The following is a 25479-nucleotide window of genomic DNA, read 5'->3' as shown; positions in this document are numbered from 1 at the left end:
TAAGCCTCCTTACTATGCACTCAGATTTTTAAAGGCTTGCAAAAAAAAAAAAAAAAAAAAAAAAATTGATTACGCTTGTTTGTATCACCTTCCCTCTACACCTTTTTGAAACTGTGATTCTAACAAGTAACCCAATAAAATATGCAATTTTGGTATGCTAACATTTAAAATTGTGCAACTTACCTCTCCTGTAATAAGGATGTCATGATTTCATTCAGATTGCATAAAAAAAGATGTACACGACAGCATGCAGTACAGTAATATCAGGGGGGAAAACCCCTAAACAAATCACATTTTACTGGCCGCACAAGGCATTTTACACTGAGACTTGGTTATGTATTTTTTATTCAAAGAAGAAAAAATAAATACTGCAGAAACAAAACGTACAAAGTGACCAACATTAAAAAATAAGAGAAAGTAATGCATATCCTGTTTTTCATAACAGTTATAACTTATTTTCTTTTTACAATACTTAAATACAGAAAGCACTTGCCAGCTATTTTGTAATACTGCCCTAAGCATATTGTTGTGTCAATCAAAAGCATATATGGTGGTCAAATCTCTGGGTGGTTGTGCAGGAAATGCCTGGAATGGTGGGGTTTTTTTCCTTCTTTTTTGCAGATATAAAGCAAAGTGCTGGTAACACCTAGAACTGAGTGTTTTATTACCACCTTCCTCCACCATGCCACAGTTTTTGGCAAACACCATTTTCATACTTCAAAAAAAGTGAAGCATTGCCAATGAAGAAGAATGCTTGCTTTCAACAAGCTATAGCAACACTGGTCAGAGCTTAGAGTATCCTTTTAAAAAGAAGGTCATAATGATTGGTCAGTAAACATCTGCAACCTATTTAAAAGGCTGATTACTATAGTTACATGAAATCAATCAGCAAGTGAAAAAGAATTTGACTGAATCCAGTTCACTGAAGTAATGTTTAATGACCCTTGTCTGAATATGCATGTATTAGTCCTTAAGGAGTAAAACAGTATCCAGTTTCCACTGAGGGCCCCTTAAAGCCCCATTTCCTTACAGCACTCATTATAAGAGCATGAAATCAGTAACAAAAGACAGACACCAAATGCAGCCCTGATAGAATACACAGGATGAACTTAGCTCTGGTGGCTCATGTGTGTACTGTTATTTTTGCTTAAACATAGCTGAGAACCATACCAAAGAATACCACTTCTCTATCATGCAGCCATAGCACCTGGGAAGAACTGAGTACCTCCACTCCTGAAGACTAGGAGAGGAAGTTTCTCAGCATCTAAACAGCATCAGGCACTAAGACTGTAAGAATTAGGTTTTAAACTAAAAATCATTTGTAATCATGAAAGATAGCACCTCTCCTCTGATTTTGCAGTTTAGCCTACAATTACACATCCATACAGCATCATTTTTCCACATATGTAAAATGATAATGTTTAAGATCATTACTTTTTAAGCACAATCACATTGTGTAAGAAAAATAAACTCTTGGAAAAAGTTCTGCAGATCAAGTAGGGAAAAATTACCTGCTTGATCTGTCTTAATTTTGTTTTGCTAGGACACATCATAATGTGAAGTCTCCAAAGGGTCTTGTTATTAACTGTTCCAATTTAGCTTGTGCAGCCATCCCAGGAAGAGTTTCCAAGCTTTTCATATACAAATGGTTTCCTCCGGATGACCCATGGGTCTGATATAATTTCCATTTTAATGATGAGCTAAAAGGAAATTAGATCATATCCTTTGGAAAAAACTGTAAGGTCATGGGGCTAGTTCCCCAATGAGAAGAATGTGTTAACATCTTTAATTTTTTATTAAAAGGAACATTAAAATATTTTAATTAAATCAAAGTAGGTATCCAGGAACAGATTTAACACACCACCAAAACAAAAAACAAGCAGTCAAGGATATCCTCTCTCTCTGAGGTGCTACTTTTCTTCCTCTTCTCTAGCACATTCCAATATTATCCTTTTTTTTGGCATTTCTTCCATGTAACATTTTGATAGCCATCTCATTCAGATCCATCTCTTCCCACTGCTTAGTCTACATGCAGAATCCCTAAATACAACCTTACAAAAAAACGGTGAAGAAGGGGACTTCAGCCCACGCATTATATCACTTTGGCTGTATACTTCATTGAGTCTTCACCATTCCTCACCACATTGTCTCTTCCTTAGGAAACCTAGATCCTTCACATCACCGTGCAGCTCTTTGCTTTGTCCTTTCGCAAATCTGTAGCGACTGTTGATAGTTCTGGCCTCCCAGGCATGTGCGAAATTCGCTTTGTTGCCCTCTGTGATTTGTTCCGCTTAACATTTTTGTTTGTTTTGTTTACGCATGCCAACGTGGCAACATGAAAAATGTCTCTTACGCTGTTTTCCGACTGTAAGGCTGAGCATTCAATATAAGTGGCTGCTCCTATCTGTTTGGCCATATTTGTACCCTGTGGGAGACGGAGAGGGAGGAAAAACTCCAATCAATAGGAAGGTTTTACACAAAGCCAAAGAAAACCATGCAGTTATTCTTCAGCATTGTTTGCATACATAAACTTCTGCAAAATACAGAAAGGGATATGCATTCAAAAGTGTATTATAGACTAACTGTTTCCTGCAAGAACACACTGATCATTTGAAAGCTATGTAGGATAGAGACAGTGGCCTGTATAAACCTGAAAATAAAAGCATTACTAAGTCTTCCGATTCAGCAAATGTCTTCTTTTTGCTTTGGGAGACTCTTGTATTCACCCTGAAAGGTACTGGACTTATTTCCTGGGGGGAAAAAGCCCAGACAACTTCTAGACAGAAAAAAAAAAGGCATTTATTGTGCAGCAGCAGCTCTTCTTGATAGCCCTGTTCAATGCTATATGCCCACATCAATGGGTGGGGGAATCTGATGGGCTCAATAGTGAACTAAGGGAGGGAGACACTTGCCAAGAGACAATACATAGCTCCTCCCTGGGAGTTACTGGAGAGAAAGGGATGCTGACTGGCCAGCAGTCAAGCTGATGCAGCTATCACTTGGAGCCTCTTGGTTCTGGTTCAGCAGCAGATCATGTAGGTACATGCTTAGAACCTCAGTGAGGTGGACTTGCTTATTCATGGCATCTTGTAGTCACTTTCCAATACAGGAAAAGAATAAAATGAATAGCCGCCTAAGGTAAAAGACCTGGGATTTTGGTGAGGGAACTTAGTGATCAGGTAAGATCATGTGGGTCTCCTGGGCTGAGGTCCCCCCTGCTATACCCATCCCAGTGGGAAGATGTCAATGAGAACCAAGTCCTGGGTGGTAGCTGAGAAGAGAGAGTACCCTGTATTCTGACTTATATGGTAAGGAGTCCTGTAACCTCTGCATTGTAACCAGTTGCATGTCTGGCATAGAAGAGTATGGGTCATGGGAGGGTAGTGGACCTTTTCTGTACATTGTGGCTTTCCACAAGTGTCTGCCTTCATCTTGCCTCTGCGTCCCCATCAGTGGTCTGTCCAGGAGGTCATGTCTAAGCTGGAGAAAGATTCAGTTTCTAGCTTCTCCTCTAAAACTGCCAATGTAGAGTAATTTGAGATGGTGGCATCATGTGTGCTGTGCACCATGTTCCACTAGCTAATCAGCTTCTCCACTACCAACTCTTTCAGGTAGCCTGTGACTGGATGGTATCAATGTTTGGTCCCAGTCCACGTGGGCTGGATTCAAATGAACGAACTTAAGAAAGCCTGCAAATTCCATTACCAGATATGCCATGTTTAACCATCACTGTCACCAGCTGACACTACCATTGTAAGGCTCTTTCCAGCCTTTTGTAAGTCCTCAGTGCAGACGTGCACTTTCTTTATGCAAATGCCTACACAATCGGAGGCAGTATTAGTAAACACGGTGTAACTGAAAAAACATTTTAAAGAACTCTCCAACTATGAAAATACCCTCAATGGCTACGTCTACACTAGCCCCAAACTTCGAAATGGCCACGCAAATGGCCATTTCGAAGTTTACTAATGAAGCGCTGAAATGCATATTCAGCGCTTCATTAGCATGCGGGCAGCCGCAGCACTTCAAAATTGACGCGCCTCGTCCCAATGGGGCTCCTTTTTGAAAGGACCCCACCTACTTCGAAGTCCCCTTATTCCCATGAGCTGATGGGAATAAGGGGACTTCGAAGTAGGTGGGGTCCTTTCGAAAAGGAGCCCTGTCGGGACGAGCCGCACAGTGGCGAGGCGCGTCAATTTCGAAGTGCTGCAGCCGCCCGCATGCTAATGAAGCGCTGAATATGCATTTCAGCGCTTCATTAGTAAACTTCAAAATGGCCATTTGCCTGGCCATTTTGAAGTTTGGGGCTAGTGCAGACACGGCCAATGAGAGTTAAAATGTAATGCAGAAGAATGACAAAAATACATGGATCATACAAGTGTTTCCTAATGTCCCATGTGTAACTGTGTAGAATACCCCAATTCCACTGTAACAAGACATGACAGCTCTATTTTACACTAGCCAGGTTCTTAGATTCACACTGATCTGAGCTCTCATGTTGCATCCTCATGACAGTTCAGAAAGTCTAAACATGTTGGAAGGGGAGAACTTTGGCACTGAGACCACATATGCATCATACAGATAAGAGAATCTCTGCTCAGAATGATCAAACACATTTGGCCAAAATTTGCAGCAAAGATACTAAAAGAAAAACAGGAATATTTTCTGTTGTGATAATTATGCTTTGTGCCCCCAGCATCCAGGGGCTTGATGGTTCCAGCAACATTCCTAGTCCCCTCAAACCATGGATATTGCCAGGCCAGAGAGTCCTGGATAAGAATGCTGGAGTGTGAACTCTAGCACACAATGGCTTACACATTAAAAGGCTTGTGTAGACCATGCTGACAAACATTAAAATTTTGCTAGGGAGTGTTTTACAGAGTGCTGTTGTCAGGCTGCCTATAGACAGCATTAGTTTATATTCAGCTCCTTTTTTAAATGATTTTGTCTGCAGCCCTTAGAGTTAGAAACTTGTGTTAGTTTATGCTTTTAGGACACAACAGGTCAGGGGAATAGGAAAACAGAGCCTCTGGTATTTTCTGATTCACCTATAGTGATCATGACAATAGTATGCCTCTCACTAGTTTAATGTAAATAAGATCAGAGCCAAGGGTGTGCGGTTTCTGTTAACAAGTGACTGCAATGTTCCCAAACTGCATTTCTCTCCACTATCAAGTATAAGTGGAAAGAATGAGACGTGGCACATACCTGATCATAGGATACCGGTGTCTGCCTGTGATTGGAGAGCTCCACTAATGTGCTCACATCTGTGCGTAGGTCAGATTTGCAGCCCACCAGAAGCATTTTGGTGTTAGGGCAAAACTCCTGAATTTCACCTTTCCACTGTAAAATATTATTTTGTTATCGAGATGCAACACATTTCTAGATTAAAGCACAATGGTGAAAGGGGGCAATGGGAAACAGAATCACAGGTTCTCTTTTTTTTTTTTTATTAAAGGACACAAATTACGTGGATCCTCATGTAACTTGTAACAATGCTATACAGTGATTGAGGATTTACGAGAATTTGTACTAACACACACACACACACACTAGCAGTTTCCAAGACAGAGCAGATTTTCCAATCCCTACCCACCCACCCACTATTCCTGCTTACTTCAACTGAAATGTCCATTTACATGTGTAATGATTGTATCTTGTTAGAGTCATGTGCTGATCAGTAAACCATCTCATTCTCCCACCCTATGACTCACCGGTTCTACCCACATTGCAATTCAAATAACAGAGGGCGTTGCCATTATCTAATTCAAACAGTTCCTCAAATGACAAATTACAAGCAAGTCTCAAATAAATACATTAATGATAATCATATATTGGCTCATGGCTTCATTTTAATACTCTAATAAAAATCTGTTTAGTCTGCAGAGAACTAGTTTGAGGTGATCAAATATCATTATCCTGTACACACAATAGTGTACAGTATACCTTGTGTAAATATCGCATGTGAACATGGAAATAATTGGTGGTGTTAAAGTCTCTGCAGCCTGTATCACTACTATTTGAAGGGAATCTTAATTTTTACATGTGTATTGAAAGATCTCCCACACTTTTGCAAACAAGCAGGGGGTGGAGTGGGGAAGAGTGTACCTAGTGTTGATTCAGGATCTAAAATACTGTAAGTTCTGTATATGAGCAGCCATACAAAAAGTCACAAAAAACCTTTTCCCACACTTGTTGACATTGTCCATGATGGTGATGCTCAGACAAGAAAATGTATTACTTTTAAATCCATTGAAACAAAGGAGGAAAAACACTAAAGTGGCCTGCCTAGCTAATCTCCATGGTCAAAAACTGCATTAGCGGACAACTTCAGAGTTTACCGACTACTTTAACATGGATCTCTGACCTCTCCTACTTGGTGCAGCATGAATCAGAAATTGTACAAAGGGGCAGGTGCATGGCCCTCAAACATAGTTTAGCTTCAGTTTTGCTGAGAAATCATGCACTAATCCTGCAGACCACTGAGTGCACAAAGGCCGTTTCTACACATGCAACTTTCTCTGAAAATTTTGAGGAAGAAGGGGCCTCCGGAAGGAGGACTTACTTCTGGAAGATTCCCCCAGGGACCGCGCTTCTACAAGCTGTTTTGGAGTCCAGAAGCAGCTCTTCTGGACTCCAAATCATGTGACCTTATGCTAATGAGGTGCAGGGACTTTACACCTGCACCTCATTAGCATATTTCCAGCCATTTATTAGCATGCCATTTTCGGAGAAAGTAGGATGTCCAGAAACAGCTAAAAGGAAAGCCTGCACTTCCACCCCGTGGAGAGTCTATTTCAAGAGTTATATTGTCATGGACTTTTCTACTATGACTGACTATCACCACCCCTGTAACATGGAGTAAAAAAGCCACGGTGAAGGTCTTAATGCTGGACAGAACAGTATTAACTGTGCCAGGAGCATGCCTTCAAAGGAAGCCTCTTCACAGCACCTCTCCTCCTTTTGATATTATGTGCACTGGGCTTTTGGGAGTGAGTGTTCTACTTAATTCCACTCCCCTAAGGCTCCTTCTGAGTAATTTTCAGTTCTCAAGTAATGGATTAAAAGTCTAGAACCATAAAGTGTAGTTTTGGGTTATTTTAGTGAAACAATCAAATGCAGACGATTATACAATTGGAAATAACATTTCAAAGTTGATTCTATTTATAAATAGCTTTGAAGTGAGATGTATATATATATGTTCTCATATACTTGCCTTTTTTAGCACACTGTCAAGGGTTTCTGGCCGACTGATGTCAAAACAAATCAAGACAGCATCGGAATCTGGATAGGAAAGCGGGCGGACGTTGTCATAATAGGGAGACCCTGACCAGAAAGAGAAATGCTTTTATTGTTTAACATTCCTTTTTCTTCTGCAGTCATGCAAACTTAAAATGGTTTTCAGTAAGGCTCTTGAACAGCAGGTCACTAGCCTGCCTTTCACAATTCAGTACATTTCCCGGGTTAGTTTTGTGGCTCACTTTCCCATGTTCCAATTTCTTCCTCGAGTCAATCATGTTAGTAGCCCATTGATTAAACTTCCCTTTGCAAGCAGCTGGATTCTCCCTGACAGCCCAAAGAGTGAAGTCTGGTCTGGGACAGAGTATGGAGTCAGGGACAGGCATGTCTCAGACAAGAGAGCTTTGATACAGGTGGGACCCCACCAAAGGCATATTTTAAAGATGTCTTCAATGGTCAAGAGTGTAAAATTGTGTTTCCTCAAAGAAGGGAAGACTTAAGATACTGTACAGAAGTTATTGGGGTAAATTGATGTGGTATAAACAGACTCAACCCTGCAAAAAAAAAAAACACATCCATGGGGGAGGGGGGCTAAATTTACACAGGTGTAAGTAGCTCTATTGGTTTAACTGAGATTACTCAGGGAGTACAAAGTTAAGCATGAGCCTAAATCTCTGCAGGAATGTAGCCATAATTGGTATTGACTAAAAGACTCTGAGATAGTTGATTACAGGCCAAATTCTCTGCTAGTGTACATGGATGCGTATCTATTGACTTCAATGGATTTTCAGCCTTTCACTAGCAGAGAATTTAGCCCTAGATTTGTTAAAATTACACTCGAGGGTTCTGATTAAGCTAGGTTCCTTCAAAGATATTTTATCCCAGACTGAACTGCAGCCTTGATTTAAGAAAAAGGTATACCTACAGTTTGAGGAAAAGCTATAACAAAATATAATTAAGCTGCTGTTTTCCTCGATTCCAAGGATCTAAAAAGATGGCCTAGGACACTTGAGACAATAGCATGTTTGTAAAACAATATTTTAGGATTCATCAGCTAATTATAGCCCTTATTTCCTTCAAACTAGCCACAACTAATTGACTGTAAGTTATCCTGAAGGCTGAAGGAAAAAAAATATATATATAACCCATCACCAATCATGATTAACCTGGCTAGAATTTTCTTCAAGTTTTTATCTGAAAGACAGTTCCTGCTGTTAAACAAAAGAGTAAGAGACACAGTGAGAGCACATCACGATGCACTCCAGTTGGACAGCTTATGCTAGAAAGAAACTGCAAGAATTCTAGGAATTTTGTTTTTGAAATGAGGAACAGCAAATGGACAAGGAAGCATTACCAAACTAGGTAGAAGAAAGTAGCTTGACGAAACTGGGCTTCCTGTCTAAAAAATCCCCCCCCCAGAAGATTTGTAAACAGTGTCAATCCCACAAGTGACTGAATATTCACAGCTTCAGAATGCTACTCTTCACAAAATTTTAGTACTGTTCAACAACAAATAAATGACTACAGAAAAAATACCAGATGTTAGGCCTGACAAAAAACAAATTTAAAATACTGGGACAAGTCCTGCTCTCAGTTATACCACTGTAAATCTAAAAAAAAATTACATTGGCTTTAGCTGAATTTATGTATTTACTAAGATCTAAATTTGGCCTCTTCGGGGAATGCACAGGATCCATATTCTGCCTCTAGATTTTTGTGACTTGCAAAATGTTTCAATAGTTGCTTATTTAACCATATTGAGTAATGTTTTGATATCACTGGGATCCCAATCCCTGTGGCACTATGTTCTATGTCTATTATTGCCACAGAAGACCTGACGCTGTACATCCCAGACTATCAGTTCACCTTAGCTGGCCTTTTAAAAAAGGAAAACTCCAGAGTGAATCATATGGCTAAATATACCAGAAAGCCCCCAAACAATCATATTATTTAAGAAAGCAAATGCTTTCTGCATAAGACATATTAAAGCTAACCCTGGTGAAGTTCAATGGACATTAAAAGGGAAGAGTTTGCTCCACTGTATTATGCTTCCACTGCACCATGTGCAATCAATACAATATACTCCCTGTTAAGTCTGCCAGATAGGTTGCATGGCCCAACTCCCAACCCTCAGCAGATATACTGCAGTACATCACGGCTGCTAATAGGAGACCGGTACTATTTTATTGAAGAGCAGAAAGATGTACTCCACCACAAAGGCCATCCCGCAGCCATCCTGCTCTGGCCTGACTAGTTAACTCTGCAAACCACTTCATAACTCCCACCCAACCTCGTCAACACAGCTCAGACAAGTAAGAGCAGGATTAGCCCTTTCTCTTTAATCATTAATATTTGGAAAGAGAAAAGCTGCCAGGTAAAGAAGAATCTTAGAGCCCCACCCAGAAACTAATTTCTTTGGCACATACCTAATTGCTCAGTCACCATGCCTCAATGCTATACCATACCATATATGCATATGAAGGCGTGCATTTACTAATTTCAGCTCAGTGTCTCCACTCACCACGCCAACTCCAGAGGTTTGCTTTTGATGTCGTTTCCTTTTGAATCTCATGTTAAAATGCTGAATGCTGATCTGGATAAGTGTAGTTTTTAACTGTGATCTGCCAATTTGGCTGTAAACTATATATACAGGACACATTCTTTTTCTCTGAGGAAGTGCATCATAGACCTAACAGGAATAATTGGAAAAACTGATGCTATGGAATGCTTCACCAGAAGAATGAAACCAGTAAATATATTCCAGTAGCAATAACCAAATCTTTGTGATTGCACAAAGAACTACAAAGATCTTAACTGCATGATTCATTTCAATGTAATATTTCATCATTTATTTCAAATAAAATTCTCAGCACCTAGGAATGTTAATCAATTCACAGAGCTTCTGAATATAGTTCAATAATACTGTTCAACCTCTCTCTGAAGTTAGTGCACTAATCCAAAGCCACACCAGGCTCAGAGAATGGAAGAATTGAAACAGAGCTACCATACGCCAATCAAAACTCTACATTTATTTGCCAACAATCAAATATTTTTGTCAAGGCTAATTTCAAAATTTTACATTTTATTCAAAATTTTTTTGACAAAGGATAAATTTTACTCTGACAGACTGGTTGCCATAGAACTTGTTATTTCTTAGTTCCATTGGGAAAATTGGAATCAATTGCCTTAGCCTAAATATTTTGTTTCACAGAGTTAAAATGAACAAAAAGTCCTATTCATCATTTTACAAGTTCACTGAGGCCCTGATCCAGAAAGGCACCAAAGCACCTCATTAAAATTAAGCAAGCACATACTTTCAACAACTTTAATACATGTGCTTACCTACTTTACTGGAGCAGTGTTATTAAATGACAGTGTAAGATGCCATCTCACTATGGCTGTCTACACTAGAGCGATTGTCAACAGAAGATACCTTCCAAAACTTCTGTTGACAGACTGTGTCCAGACTGCCAAGAGGATTGCAAGAGCAGTCTGCCGTCGACAGAGTGGCCAGACTGCCTGGACACTCTTGAGAGAATGGCCAATAAGAAGAATGGCAGAGAGAGCTGCCCAGTATCCTGGGAGCCCTGTCTGTTGACAGAGGGCCCCCTGCGACATCCAGACTGGATTTCTGTTGACAAAGGTGTTCTGCCTCATGGGGAAGTGGCAGAACATTGTTGACAAGAGTGTCGTGTTCTGTTGCTTTACTATCAGAATGCTATGGGAATGTGGATACTTCATAAGTTGTGTCAACAAATGCCAGTTTTGCCAACAAAACTTTAGTGAGGGTATGGCCCACAACTAGCAACTGAAATCCTCTGTTTACCCACAGAACTCAAAAAGTCCCACACATTGTCTAAATATGTGGCTTAACCCTAACTACCATAGGAGGGACCAACTCCAGGTAGTTCATTGTTCTTGCTCAATGAAATTTTTGGCTGCTCTGAAAATGCCATTTCATGATGTCATTTCATGTTGTATGGAATACCATACACTGGCACAGCAGGATTATTCCATGTCTTACAGACCACCAAACAGCCATCAGATGTTAACTGGTAGACTTTTTTGATTGGTCAGGTGAAGGATAGTATTATCCCATATCAGATCCCTGACCTGTCTAGTTACCAGGTACATGTGTTAAAATTACACTATACTGCAGTGGTTTCTGTAACAAGTACACACTTCATTGAACCTTTCTTGCTTGCATCCCTCAGTGAACAGTTTTAGGGAAATGAAGGCCATTTTATTTATTATGTGGCATATTCAGTAATTTACATCCAAATACAGGAACCATTTACAGATTTAGCATCATTTTACCCTAAATAAAAATATTTAATTATTGGTCTTCTCAACACAGAGATTTCCCATTTTATCAACAGTAATTTTTAAAGAAATGAATTATGTGGAAGTTGTAGTGTTTCAAGCTATTACCAAAGAGCATAGGCCCTAATTTGGCCAACTAGTAAGCAATATGAAAGCAAAGATCTCAAACCCTGAGATACCTGTATGGTCTTTCCACTTTTGTTAGTTCTCTGTTAAATTCCAGCTCTAATTTATATATTTTGCTAAATGGCTCAATGGAAAGATACTTCGAATTAATGCTACATTTCTACAGACAGTGGGCACACTGTGAACATGCTAATCACAGTCAAGCTAATTTGTTTGAAGCTCTAAGGTCCTTCTGGATTTAATTATATGCTAATCCCCAGCACTGCAGTTCTATTTCTGGTCCTGTAGAGACGTATTTTATTAGAGTGTTTGGCACAAAGTCTACATTTCACCCTTCATATATATATGCCAAAAAAAATGACAAAGTCTATAGTTAGAGGGAAAAACATATTTAAAGCCCCAAATGTTCTTATTGCTACAGTTTTTTACTATACAAATAAGCACTTTGATTTATTTTTTAAAAAGTAATTTTAATGTGTGGCAGCAAAAGCTTGCTAATAGGATATGTACATACATTAAACCTTAAAATTACAGACTAAGTCTGATGTGTAGGTACACATTGTTTCCATTAGATAACATTGTTAGGATTCTTCAGCTGCCAAATGGCATATTCCTCTGAAACACAGTCTGCTTAACAAAATGAACATGTTACACCCTAACTGACTAACAACTATCATACAGTAATCACTGCAGCATGGAACAATTTATAATGAAATTATATAGCAACCAGACAGTACTGCTTTGGGGAAAAAGCCTAGTGATTCTATACCAGGTAAATCTCATTTTGACAGGCATTTTCCTTTATGTTGGGGTAATTTTAATCCATATAAAAAAGACTTACTACTTTAAACAGCACCAGAAAAATCTTTCTACACCATCCATATTTTTTAAACATATAAGCTACCTCTACACTAGAGTGTTTAGTTGACAAAACTCATGGAGCATTCACACAAAAAAGGCATTCTCTTGACAGAATGTGGCACTTTTGTTGACAGCCTTCTGCCTGTCCACCATGAGACAGAATGCCTTTCGACAGAATCTGCTGATGAAAAGCTGAGTGGACACTCCAGGGGCCTGTCAGACAGGGGTTTGGTCACTGGGTAGCCCTCTCTGCTGTGCATCTGGTTGGCCATTCTATGAGAGAGCAAAAGGGAAGACCAGCAGCTCTGTCAGAGCAGCTCAACAGAGCAATCTGCTTTTGTGGGTGGCCATGATCTGTGGACAGAAGTTTTGTCAGAAGATGGTTTTCCTCACAGTAACTTCGGTCAACAGATTAGTGTTAGACATAGCAATAAGTCCTATTTCCATATTTAGACTTTGATCTTGAAACTCATAAATAAACTTTCCAAGTAAATGTACACTTGGCTTTAAAATGTTTCCAAACAGCTAGTGTGGGGTGCTCAACATTGTAGTTGTGGTTCTGTACCATAGACTAGATTTACCATGAAATATCAAGCAGTTTTTCTTGTAACCAAACCATTGCTAACATTGGTCTCATATAACATTCTAATGGAGGGCTGTAAAATTCTGCTTTAGGAATGCCTGGAAGGTTGCCTTTCACCTCAACAGGAGCAGAGCTAAGCCTCAAAAATGGCAACATCTGGCTCTTCAAGAGCTCAATGGCAAGACTTCCATGAATTTCAACTAACTAGAAGTATTAATTAGCTTGCATCAAGAATTCAGGAGACTGAAAATCATCTTGAAATGTCTCAAGTATATTGCTGTCAAAATCAACTATTTTATGTGACAACTACATAGGTATTCCAAGTGGCATTATTAAATATAAGTCATTGCCTCAGTAGGTTGCAATGTGATTTTCTAATAAACAGAACACTAGATGTTTTCTTTATATATATATATATATATATATATATATATATATATATATATATATATATATATATATATATATAAAAACTTAAAATCAGTAATTTGCAAAAATATACCAATTGCATAAAAAAAAAAAAAGTTTTAACTTGGATTTTTACTATTGCCCCACTCTACTGTATTTAATGGATGTTTAAGCCACTATGTCAAACATATAAAAACAGGACAGAGATTTGTAAAATACCAAATCAAGAACTTGAGCCGAAAAGTGGTAATTTATCTTTTGAACTCTTATCACCTAATAGTGTGATATTTGTATTGAGTGGCCCAGGTCTGTGGCAGTATGTATTTTAACAATCCACGGGAGCTGGCTGTTTTCAGAATGTGACAGCTTTTAAATGGTAACCGTAAATCATTCAGCAATACTGTTATTAAGTGTTTGTTGGATTGTTCAGTTTTACCCTCTAATATTTTGAATTTTAAGCTTCAAGCAAATTAATTCTGCGATCCTGCACTTTTAACTCATTCAAATAGGAGATCTCTAATCAGAACGCAAGTAGTATGTATCATAGGCATTCTATAGCCTTTTTCAGGTAGGTTTTCCTAGAAGACTACTTCTTCCCTTTTGAAAACATGTCCGAATGAATTCATTAAATGAATGTCAGATTCCCGCCCCCCTCCACTGATTTCAAACCTTTGTATGTCAAAGGAATAGACCTGTGAAGAATGGGTTCTTTTAATGAATAAAACAAAGATGTATATTGCAAAATAAATCTGTTCACTTTTTTTATGGCCTTAGAAAAGGGGCAGCATAGAGTTTATTTGTACATTAAGTGATTATCTTATGCTGTGGAGCACAGTGAAAATAATCTCAGGACTGGTTCTATGTTTTATTACATGCTAAAAGTTCATAACCCTTATTAAAAAAGGTAGGGTTAGCCATCTTTCTTTTTGGAAATACAATTGAGCACAGGGAATGAAACTACTTGCTTTTCCAGGAAATAGTGCGACCAAAAAAAAAAAACTAAACACATGATACCTTCTGGGTCTTAACCACAAAAGCTCAGGACATAATAGATTTGTTCATCTCTAAGATGCTACAGGACTTCCAGTTACTCAGAATAAAGGCAATTCTCTTAAATCCAAAAGCTACCAATATTTAAAATAGCTAACTGTAGGAATTTAGTTTCCAGTATCAGGATCATCCTGTCATTTTGGAGGAGCAGCTACCTTCATCAAGCCAGCACCAAGACAGGCCATTCATATCTATGAACGTGGGTGGGGAACAGATCAAGGAAAAAAATATTGACAATGGGTGAAACTCTTGAGGTTCCTCAACTCGGGTATACTACTCATGTTGTGGATCCAAATCACCGGTATTCTAATCTCTGCTGACTCTTCAGACTTGTGTAGCAATCCTTCCTGGCTCCCTCTTCTGTCTTAATGTAGAGCTGCCACAGCAGCCTACCCGAACCAGGTGGCCTGAACTCTCCAGTGCCTGACAGGAAGAAGAAAGAGCTTTTTCCCTCCACAGGGCAAGACTATAAAAGGTGCCTAGCAGCAGCCATGTAAGGGAGAAAGCTTATGTCTTTTGTTCCTGTCCCAAGGATCCATGTTCCAGCGTGCTGACTCCAGCTCGTCAGCTCTCCAATACTCCAGTAACTAAACCTCTGTAACCTGGAATCTTACCCTTTGTGGGATGGACTTTCAGAGACCTTCAGGAATCAGCTTAGAACATTGCTGGCTACACCAACAGCTGTAACTGATGGACGCGCTTGAGCAGATGACTCATGCATCTGATTAAGTGGGTCTTTGCCCACAAAAGCTTATGCTCCAAAATATCTGTTAGTCTATACAGTGCCACGAGACTTTGTTGTTCTCAAAGCTACAGACTAGCATGGCTACCTCTCTGATACTTGTCTTAGTGTATTAACTCTAAGGCTATGTCTAAGACTGCAGGCTTCTACTGGGGGCCTGGATGTCTCCTGTCAGAAGTCCACCACTCCAAAAGCCTTCAGCCAACATCCTGGTCATCCTTGATCCATGAGGAAGGGATGTGTCAGCAGAGGGGCTTTTCCTGACATTTGGCTCTGCATAGATGGGCCAAATGTCAGGAAAGCCTCTGGCAGCTGGCAGCAGAAGATATACGCAAATTGTGCAATGCATTGGCTTATCTTTTGCCAACAGATCTTTAGACACAGCCTAACTAGTTCCCTTCACTTGTTGGAGCTCTGATGTGCAATGGCTCATGGGCTGTTCTCAGTTCTAGTTTCTCTCATAGTACTTAGACGTTATGGCAAATTAGGGTGAGCACAGTTGGACAGGAAACTTGGCAGAGGTCTGTACAGCTGAGATCTTCATCTGATAAACTAAAATGCCCTAAAATGTTCGCTTTCACTTTAGATCAGTAATGTTCTAACTACCTGGCTGGTAGAGAGAAGGTAAGCTCCCTCGGACGAGCAAGCACACCACTTAACCTTTGAAGTAGAATCCATCACTAGTTATCTAAGCTGGTATTTCTGAAAGAAGAATGGGAAATTGTTGGACCGGTGGCCAGGGGTGGGGTGGCGTGGCGTGGGGAGGGGTGCAAAAAAACCCTACAAACGACAACAAGAACTATTTTAAATACTGACACCAGAAAAGCATACTGGAGATATTATATGCTCTCTACCACCGTGGACTGGCTAGTGCTCATCTCAAACATCCTGCTATTTAAAATTGTGTCTAATACTTGCCAGAGCCAGGGACATGGACAAGTGCTATGTTTGGCCAAAATCTGGAACATAAAGGAACCCACTAAAAATACTATAGGAGCATCAGCTGGCTTCATATCTTATCTTTTACTCCCCTTGTAGTCTACAGAGGTTACCACACTGCGAGGCTGGTCCAGGACTATTAGATAGCCCTTCGTCACATCAAGCTAGATCCGCTGTTTTTATTTGCCATGCTCAGTCTCCTTCCACTACAACACAGAAAGGAACTCCTCATTAATGGAGCTGTTTATTCCCCGCTCCCGCCTTTGCATAATGTAAGTGGCTGGGAGAATCCCTCTGTAGATAGAAGAATTAGAACCAGATGCAGCTGTCTGCTACATACAGCTGCCTTTCACATCTGGAGGCAAACATTCTATTGATGTGAACAGCAATAATGTGCCTTAGAGCTGGTCACCAAGGCAGGAGGGGATGTTTAGTGCCTGTCTGACAGTGGATTCCATTAAGAATCCCACAAGGCTGCTGCTTTGCAGTTGAATGCTGGATTGTAAGAAAAGTGATTTATCTTTCCTCAAGCTCTTTCTGATTTTAGCGTCATGTGCAACACAGACAGCCACTTGCACTGGCACTTGATGCACTCAGGCAGCTTCCCGAGTCTTAAAATTACTGCAAAGCCACAAAAGGACTTGATTTTGTTTTTCAGCTGGTTCTGTTAAGGCCACACAAGGCAGTACTCTTGAAAGTATATTGCCTTATGGGAGCAAGTCCTATGGAAACATAACAGTTCAGCTTTCTTGCATGCCACTGTCCTGTGGGTGCTGCTCTGTTTCCTTCTCAGACTCCTGTTCCTCTCCACTCAGTAGGTGGTCTGTTCCTTTACCACATTCTATTGTCTCTGTACCACTGAGTTCTGGGCGCCAACTCTCACATCCAATTGTCTTTCCCATTTTTGGCTGCTCTCTACCGTTCACTGCTCACTTTCTGCAGTTCTATGCTTCCTCTTTCCCTTTGTCACTCTGCCATGAAGCACAGTCCCCTCTTATTCCACTGGCCTCTATCAAGAGTCTCCCACTGCCCTTTGCCACAAAAGAAAAAAAACCAAACAAAAAAAAAAACCAACACCACACCTTCCTTCCAGACATCAGCTCTGCCTCCCTTTCTCCCTGTCTGCCACTCCTGTGGGAGTGCTGCCTCTCCAGTGCCTGATTTCCACCTTTCCAGCCCTGTGGCTCTGATCTCCCCTGAACAGATCAGTTCCTGGCATGCTCTCTGGCTCCCTTGCAATTCCCTCCAGTGGTATACCCGTTACGTACCTTCTGTTCACCTCTCTCCTTTGGTCCATTCCCCACGCTCTGTTCTGCTGCTGAGCAGGTTTTTCACCCCTGTGCTCTCTGGCCTATCATGCCTTCTCTGGTCTCTAGGAGATTCTTTCCACACTTTAAGCCCTGCCCTCCAAAAACCAACCAACCAACCATGAAAAAAAAGCTCTGTTGAGTTCTCCTCACACTCCCAAGTTGAGGCCACTTGGCTCCATGTCCTCTTGTCCTGAGACTGTGGGGAGGGGGTCAGGTCAGGGATGCTCTGACTCACTACCCTACTCACAACATACCCTGCAGCAGAAGAAGAGAGGTGGTGCAGCTAAGCCGCAGGCAGAGCTTTTTCTTTCTGCAGGCTGCAGAACTGAGTTGTGGTGGAGGGGGCAGAATGGACTGGGTGCCAAGCCATTCCTGCCTCCTAGGCTAGTAAGGAAACAGAACAGAATCTGAAAGCGGGGCCATAATACACTGTTGTTCTCACCTCCCTCTCTAGAAGGTGGGGTAAGATTGGGTCTCTTTGTACCCTCCTCCTTACACATATGGCTGTACAGTCTTCCCTTCAGGCATCCAAGTACCACAGAGTTCCTGCTCTCAGCTTTCTTCACCAGATAGCAACAGCACCCAATCCTGCCCACAATTACACACTGAGAAAATTCATATACCCAAGGAGTCCCCATTGGTTCAGGCACCCCTTGCCTGCATTACAGCTATTGCTGTGCTGCAGTGTTTGAAGGATTGGGCCCATAGTAGGCCAAGGGGGTGGGGGAGAATCAGTTTGGCAAAGCACCTCAAACCCACTCAGCTAACAGCATGACTATTCATCTCACTGCTTTGGTATAATCATGTTCCACCCAAAGAGAACCCCTGCTGGCTTTCCCAGCAGTGATGACAAATATTAAAATAAAAGGCTCATAATATTCACTATAAACCTTCCATCTGCTGGGCTAATTACAAAAACTTATTTTTTTGTGGGTGGGGGGCGTTAAACACAAGTGAGGCAAATAACAAAAAAATAAAATACCACAATGTCTTCTCCTGGTCTAGGGAATTATTACATGAGAAAGCAGTAGAAATTGCTGCTTGAAGGAACAAATTATCCAACTGATGTATTTGTTTCACACAGGAGCAAACCCTTAGATTTTAACAATCACTGGTTATTAATATTCCTCAAGAGACTGATGAGTCAGAAGTATGACATGAATGCAGAAAATCATCACGAGGCATTCGCTGTGCTGCAGGTCTCTTACCCGAGGTGTCCCACAGACTCAGCTCTATTCTTTGTGTGTCAATTTCAAAGCTGGCCGTGTAATTTTCAAATACTGTAGGGACATAGTTCTGAATAAGGAGAGAGAGAAAAACGAGGACAACGTTATTGTCTTTACCGTCCCCCCCGCACCGCTCAGGACAAGTTGTAGAAACAAGCAGCACGGGTCAGAAACCCACTTTAACCCAGGTTTCCCCCTTTGCCGCGGCGCGGCACGGCACGGCACTGAAGTCACAACGTCTCGTTTACAAGCAAAGGAGGCCGGGACAGGACTTCAGCCGTGGCGGCTGAAGAGGGAGGCTCTAGAGGGCTCGCTCCAGCTGGGGGGACACGTAGCGGGCGAGCGCACCTACCTCCGGGAAGCAGTCCTTAGCGAAGACGTGGAGCAGCGCCGTTTTCCCGCACTGGCTGTCCCCCACCACCACGATTTTACACTTCACGTTCTGGTTAGGATCCATGGCCGATTTGCTGGAGAGTTTCTGGCTCGCTCTTCTCTCCTTCATGGATGTCGCCTTGTGGTCCCTCGCAGCCCCCAGCAGTAGAGATCGCCCCGCCCAGAAGGAAAGCCCCACGCGCCCGCTGCTCCCGCACGAGGTGATCCCGGCTGCGCGGCGGGGCTCCCGGCGCGCCACGTCTAGTTCCCAGCCGACTGCTTTGTCTCACTCCTCCTTACTGCACTTTATACGCCGCGGCCGCCAATCCCGGCCGCTGGAAGAGAGAAAAACTGACCCGCCTCCTCCCCTTTTATGGAGCTCACCGCCTGCAAGCGCCGCCGGCCTTCAGGCGCCCAGAACCATGCGCCCTCTAGGGGCGCGGCGCAGCGCAGCGGTGCACGGCTTCCCCGGGGGGGCGGGACGAGAGGGCTTTGCCCGGACATGTCTGTGCCCGCGACTCGGCTAGCGATTCCCCGAGGGCTGCGGGGCGCGCAGGCAGCTGGGGGAAATAAAGGATCCCTTTCCCTCGCTGCGTCCCCCCTTTGCCTTCTCCTCCGCCGAGCTGGCGGCAGGTTCCCCCCTCCTGCACTGCTTGCCCCCGTTCCTGCTGCCTTTCCGGGAGCAGCCTGAGGCCGCAGGCCCAATGCCCCGCCCTCATGAGCCTTCCTGCGGCGTTCCAAACACCCGTGCCTTGCCGGCATGCTTTGTGCAGTGCCCTACCGCCTCCTCCCGTCAGGGTCCCCCCAGAACCTAAGACCCCGTCCTTCCCCTCCCGCCCACCATGCCCTATGATTGTATGTGGAGACACACATCTCATAGAGCTTGAAGGGACCTTAGGAGACCATTGAGTCCAGTCCCTTGCCCTCCTGGCACAACCAAGCACCAGCCCCCCAGCCTCTTTTTTCCCCTTTCCCCCATCCCTATTTTGTCCCAGGTCCATAAATGGCCCCTTCTAGGATTGAACTCACAACTCTGGTGTTAGCCAGCCAATGCTCAAACTAGGCAGTATTCCCCCCCCCGTGATTCATCTTGCAGTGCTGTCCCAACACCATGCTCCCACAATCCTTCCTGCACCACCCCCAACTCCAGCTCTGCGCACACCAGGATCCTTCCTGCAGCACCCCTAACACTAAGGATAGTGAGCTATAAGGTTTTAGTTTAGTTTTGTTTTGTTTTAATTGCATACCAAGAATTTTTTTGAAGTTGAAAAATGAAAATGTTTTAGTCTTGGCATCAATTAAACCAGGACATTGAAAACTAAGAATCAAACACCTTCATTCATTTGCTGCCACTTTCTAACTTGCTGTTTGGATCTTGCCTATTTCACCATGCCTGGAATGCAACACCCATCAACGATTAACCTCACCGTAACATACAACAGGGCATAGCAGGTTAGAGATGGACTGGTGGAAAATTCAAGGATTGAATCTCTGTTTTAAGCAAAAATGTACCACAGAAACATTCTAAATATTTAGGCACAAATGTAAATGAAGAGTGGTTTGGTAAACCAGGTCAACCCTGGCAAACACTTTTGAGGTGATGTCTTCACTACAGGGAAGATGGATCCTGCTGTGGTCAATCTTCCACAGTTCGATTTAGCGTGCTTGGTAGAGATGAGCTAAATTGAGCTTACAGGGTGTCTGCAATGGTGCCAGTGCTCCTACCCTTCATTTTGAGAAAGGGAAGTCAACAGGAGTGAATGCTCCTGTCAACCTCCCTTAATGGAGATGATGCAGAAGGCTGAATTAAGGTACGTTGACTCCAGCAGCCTTCCGCTACAGTATAAACCTGCTCTGAGTCGTGTTCCTCCGCTGCTTCCTCTGCTCTAAGGGCACGCGTAATTTGCTGGCCTATACCCACAGCAAATGACTACAGTTACACACCGGCTCCCCTGCACTGGCCAGCAAGTATGGGAGATGGAGCCAAAGCACCACCTATTTCCCACCCATCCCTGTCATCCTGTTCTGGGGAAGGGTAGGCAGTGGTGAGAGCTGCTTAGCCCCACTTACGTCTGCTTGCCAAATTCTGGACAGCCCATATAGGATTAAAGGAGAGTCCTTGTTAATGTGGGCCTGAAGTCTAGGTCATAACCTAGCCCTACGTATACCCAAGTGTCACCTGAGGCACTAAAGTGCTCCAGGTTAATAAAGTCTCACAACACCCTGATGTGGCTAGTGTTATCATGAAACCGTTTTACAAATCAAATCATATTAAGTCCTGTCAGTAGTCTGGAGTATAGACAGTCGTAAGCATAACAGTTCAAACTCCACTTCACATGTTTATGTGGTTCCCAAGTAGAACTGGTCAGATGATTCACCACTCATAAACAATCTGAGGAATTTAGCCCTTGTTTTCTGTTCACAAATAATTTGTGAAAAGATCCTGAGTTTTGTAAATGTATTCTTTAGTCATGAAGAGTCATCAAATAGCTCAGACAAATAGCTTTCAGCCTATAGATTATTTGTCAACAGTTGATGGAGGTTCATTGCTCTTTGTATTGGTGATAGGTCTCTCATATCGCGTGACATTATTTCTGCTCTTTGACTGGATGATTTAAACTCTTACACATGACCCTAATGAATAACAAGGGACAAGGGACAAATACTTGCTTGGATACAAAGGCGCGTGTTGACATTGAAACATAGATACTCATGTCCTTACAGAAGAATGTGAACAAAAATGAATTTGCATTGACTTTCACCAATAGGAAACAATAAGGGATGAAGCAGAGGAGGAATAGGAGCAAGATACCAGTCTGTGCCTTTATGGACCCACTCACCACTAGCCCCTAAAGTGGAGTGTGAAAGTGATACAGTGGTGATTGAGGATGAAAGATTCAGTTATTTTATTCCCCTACAATCCAACCCATCACATTCTCATTGGAAGCTGTGCATTAAACTTTCAATGAAATCAAGGCAGTTTTATGTACAAAATAAGGGTAGAATGTGGCATCAGTCCCCCCATGATATCTTTCATTTATTCCAATGTTATGTCTTACTGATTAGGGGAGCATTCATGTTCAAATGTTTTAAAAATCACTATTTAGAATCCATCTCCCTTTGCTGGTATGGGAGCACTTCCCCTAAGAACAGTGAAATAGCCAAATTTTGTAGTATCCAAATGTGCAGTGAAGGCTGGTGGTGGTACACATCACAGTATGAAGTCTTCCCATTGCATTGGAGGTAATGTTTTAGATGATCCAGAGTTTGTTATGCTTTGCTATCATGTGTTGCATAGTAATAATATTCTCATTGGGTAAAATTTATCCATGACTTAAGTGCTAGCAGAAGATCTACATATTTCTGAAGTCTACCTTAAACCATATTTTTGAGGATATATAAGAAGGAAAGGCCTTACTTCTGCTGGCAGATACAGTATTGAATGAAGGGTATCAACACACTATCAATGTATCAGAAATGTCCGCACAGGCTGAAGTATAAGATTGAATCACAGAGAGATCCTGATGTAAATTCGTGTATTGGTTGTGGCTCTTTTCCTCTCAGAATGCATGCAGGAAAGCCATGGGTGAGCTGTAAAGGAAAGAATTTCCAAACGATCAGGCATCAATTTACCAGTTCTGGTTGGAGGCTTTTCATGTAAAAAATCTTCAGAAACCTTAATGAATATCAGAAGCTTTAATCACTGCTATTGCAATTACTATCAAAGAACTACCAGCAATACACAGTGCACAGAACTACCAAAAGGGAAAGTCTGGGTTTTGATTTATGAATCAGAATTAACTGTTTTCTTCAGTTCAAGTTCTCAATTTTCTTCAACCCTAATCTCCTTTCTAGATGTATCATATTTTAATCCACCTTCCACTTATGGGCACCTCATTACATGGAGACTAATCTGTATTAATGCATACTGATTTTAAATAACATTGTATTGGAACTGTCAGGTCACATGCTTTTTTTCCTCACAGATAATTTTATGACTTTAGTAAAATAGGTTTAAAAGGTGCCTGACTAGCTGAGTGACTGCTTCATAATTTCATCTAAAATTGTCATCATGACTACATTGAGCGCCAATCACCAGAACACCTACCTTGAATGTGTATGTACACACGCACGCGCGCAAGCACATTAATTTTCTCTCAAAATCTACACTGAAAAGTCAAGTACAAAAGTTAGGAAAAGCCAGAATTAAGCACCCACATGGCCCCACAATATGCTAATATATTTATGGCGGACCTGGAACAACAATTCCTCAGCTTTTGTCCCCTATTACCCCTCCTCTACTTAAGATACATTGATGACATCTTTATGATTTGGACCCATGGTATAGAGACTCTAGAAGAATTCCACAGAGACTTTAACAATCTGCACCCCACCATCAAATTATGCCTCGATTACTCCACGTGAGAGGTACATTTCCTGGACCCTACAGTACAAATCAAGGATGGCCTGATCGGTACCACACCCTACCGGAAAGCCACTGATCTCTATACTTAACCTACATGCCTCTAGCTTCTATCCTGCACACATAACTAGATCCATTGTTTACAGTCAGGCCCTTAGGTACAATTGCATTTCCTCTGAGCCTACTGACAGAGACCAAAAACTACAAGATCTTTACCAAATATCCATAAACCTGAATTACCCACCAAGAAAAATTAAAAAAAAACAAATTGACAGGGTCAGACGAATACCCAGAGACCAGCTACTCCAAAATAGGCCCAAAAAAGCCAAGAACAGAACACCATTGGTCATTACCTACAGCCCCCAACTCAAAGCACTTCATCGTATTATTAAAGACCTACAACCTATCCTTAATCAGGATGCCACAATCCAGATGGCCCTAGGTGACAAGCCTGTTCTCTCCTACAGACAACCTCCCAACCTTATGAGGATTCTCACCAACAACCACAGTCTATACCGCAGGAACACCAGTCCTGGGACTTTTCCTTGCAACAAAGCCCACTGCCAGCTTTGTCCACATATCTATTCTGGAGACACCATTACTGGACCTAATCAGGTTAGTCACAGAATCATGGGCACATTCTCATGTTCCTCAGCTAACATCATATATGCTATTATGTGCCAACAATACCCAGATGCTTTGTACATTGGACAGACTTCAAACTCTCTCAGGAAAAGACTTAATGGGCACAAACCAAACATCAAAACACTCCTGATCCACAAACCAGTTAGTCTACATTTTAATGGAGTGGGCCATTCTGTTAATGACTTGAGAGTATGCATCTAACTGAAGGAGAATTTTCACTCTGCTTTGGAAAGAGAGACTGCTGGATTCTCTTTCATATTCAAATTCGACACTTTAACACATGGTTTGAACTGGGATACAAATTTTCTAAGACACTATAGGGGCTCTTTTGTATACTTGGCTTAATCTAATTCTTGACCACCCCCTGCCCCGTCCCTCTACTCTCTGATTTGCTCACCTTGATAATTTTTTTCTGATTTGACAACCTTGATTACTGTTTTTGGTTCTCTATGCCTTAAATATTGAGACTGTTCTGGTATGGCTATGGTCTGAAGAAGTGGGTCTGTCCCATGGAAGGTCACCTAATAAATTATTTTGTTAGTCTTTAAAGTGCTACTTTACTGCTTTTTTGTTTTGCCAGAAATAAGGTTGTCCATGAGACCTTACTTTGGCCAGTTGGTTCATGTGCCTTATGTAGTCCCTTATGTAGTGAAATGATCACATACTGTTTTCCATGGTACCTGTGTTTTCCATTTTTTTTTACATTTGAAACCTACTATGATACATATTAGGGGTTATGTCAATATCTGGATAGGTGGATTTGTGGAGGAGTTATCAATGGGAGAGAATTGTGCAGCCAAGTGATAAAGACACCTTTCTGATGTCCCTCATTTCAAGGGATGCCATTTTTGTAGACAGAAACTTACCTATATGCCACACAAATTATGAAGGGAGGGAGAAGTCCTCTCATGCTTTTTGATGAAAATTATTTGCATCAAAATAAAGAATAATGATGTTTCAGCTGTAGAGTGAGATATTTGCACTTACAGAACAAATCCCACGGCATTGTTATAAGCAGGGTTATTGTAGCTATGTTGGTCCTGGGATATTACAGAAACAAATTGGTTGCAAGAAAGCTTCTTCTTCAGACCTGATATTTTCTCACCCAGCTTGCCTCCCATATCTTCAGATTTGACAAAGAAGCTCTGTTGAAGCTTTAAAAAAGGGGCTTCTCTCACCAACAGATGTTGGTCCAATAAAAGATCATATCATACCCATCTTGTCTCCCAAAG

At 41.7% G+C, this 25479-nt stretch overlaps 1 protein-coding gene across 1 annotated transcript; it reads right to left on the bottom strand.

Moving 5' to 3' along the window:
- Window positions 1-328: 328 nt before the first annotated feature.
- RND3 (Rho family GTPase 3) lies at window positions 329-19498 on the bottom strand. Its single transcript, XM_075001262.1, has 5 exons — window positions 19160-19498; window positions 18790-18877; window positions 7217-7326; window positions 5209-5343; window positions 329-2425 (listed from the first exon to the last, which is right to left on the bottom strand). Exons 1-5 carry the CDS (start codon window positions 19307-19309, stop codon window positions 2174-2176), a joined length of 735 nt encoding a protein of 244 aa, XP_074857363.1. The 5' UTR covers window positions 19310-19498; the 3' UTR covers window positions 329-2173.
- Between the last annotated feature and the right edge of the window lie 5981 nt (window positions 19499-25479).

This window comes from Carettochelys insculpta, chromosome 8 (genome assembly GCF_033958435.1).
Source record: "Carettochelys insculpta isolate YL-2023 chromosome 8, ASM3395843v1, whole genome shotgun sequence".
Lineage (NCBI taxonomy): Eukaryota > Metazoa > Chordata > Testudines > Carettochelyidae > Carettochelys > Carettochelys insculpta.
This window is presented reverse-complemented; position numbering and strand designations above follow the sequence as displayed.

What these genes read in the sequence shown, in the direction of transcription:
- RND3 (XM_075001262.1), bottom strand. Translation starts at nt 19,309, where the DNA reads ATGAAGGAGAGAAGAGCGAGCCAGAAACTCTCCAGCAAATCGGCCATG. An exon ending in CTAAGGACTGCTTCCCGGAG is followed by an intron (nt 18,878 to 19,159) that starts GTAGGTGCGCTC and finishes CTCCTTATTCAG; the next exon opens with AACTATGTCCCTACAGTATT. An exon ending in GAGTCTGTGGGACACCTCGG is followed by an intron (nt 7,327 to 18,789) that starts GTAAGAGACCTG and finishes CTTTCTGGTCAG; the next exon opens with GGTCTCCCTATTATGACAAC.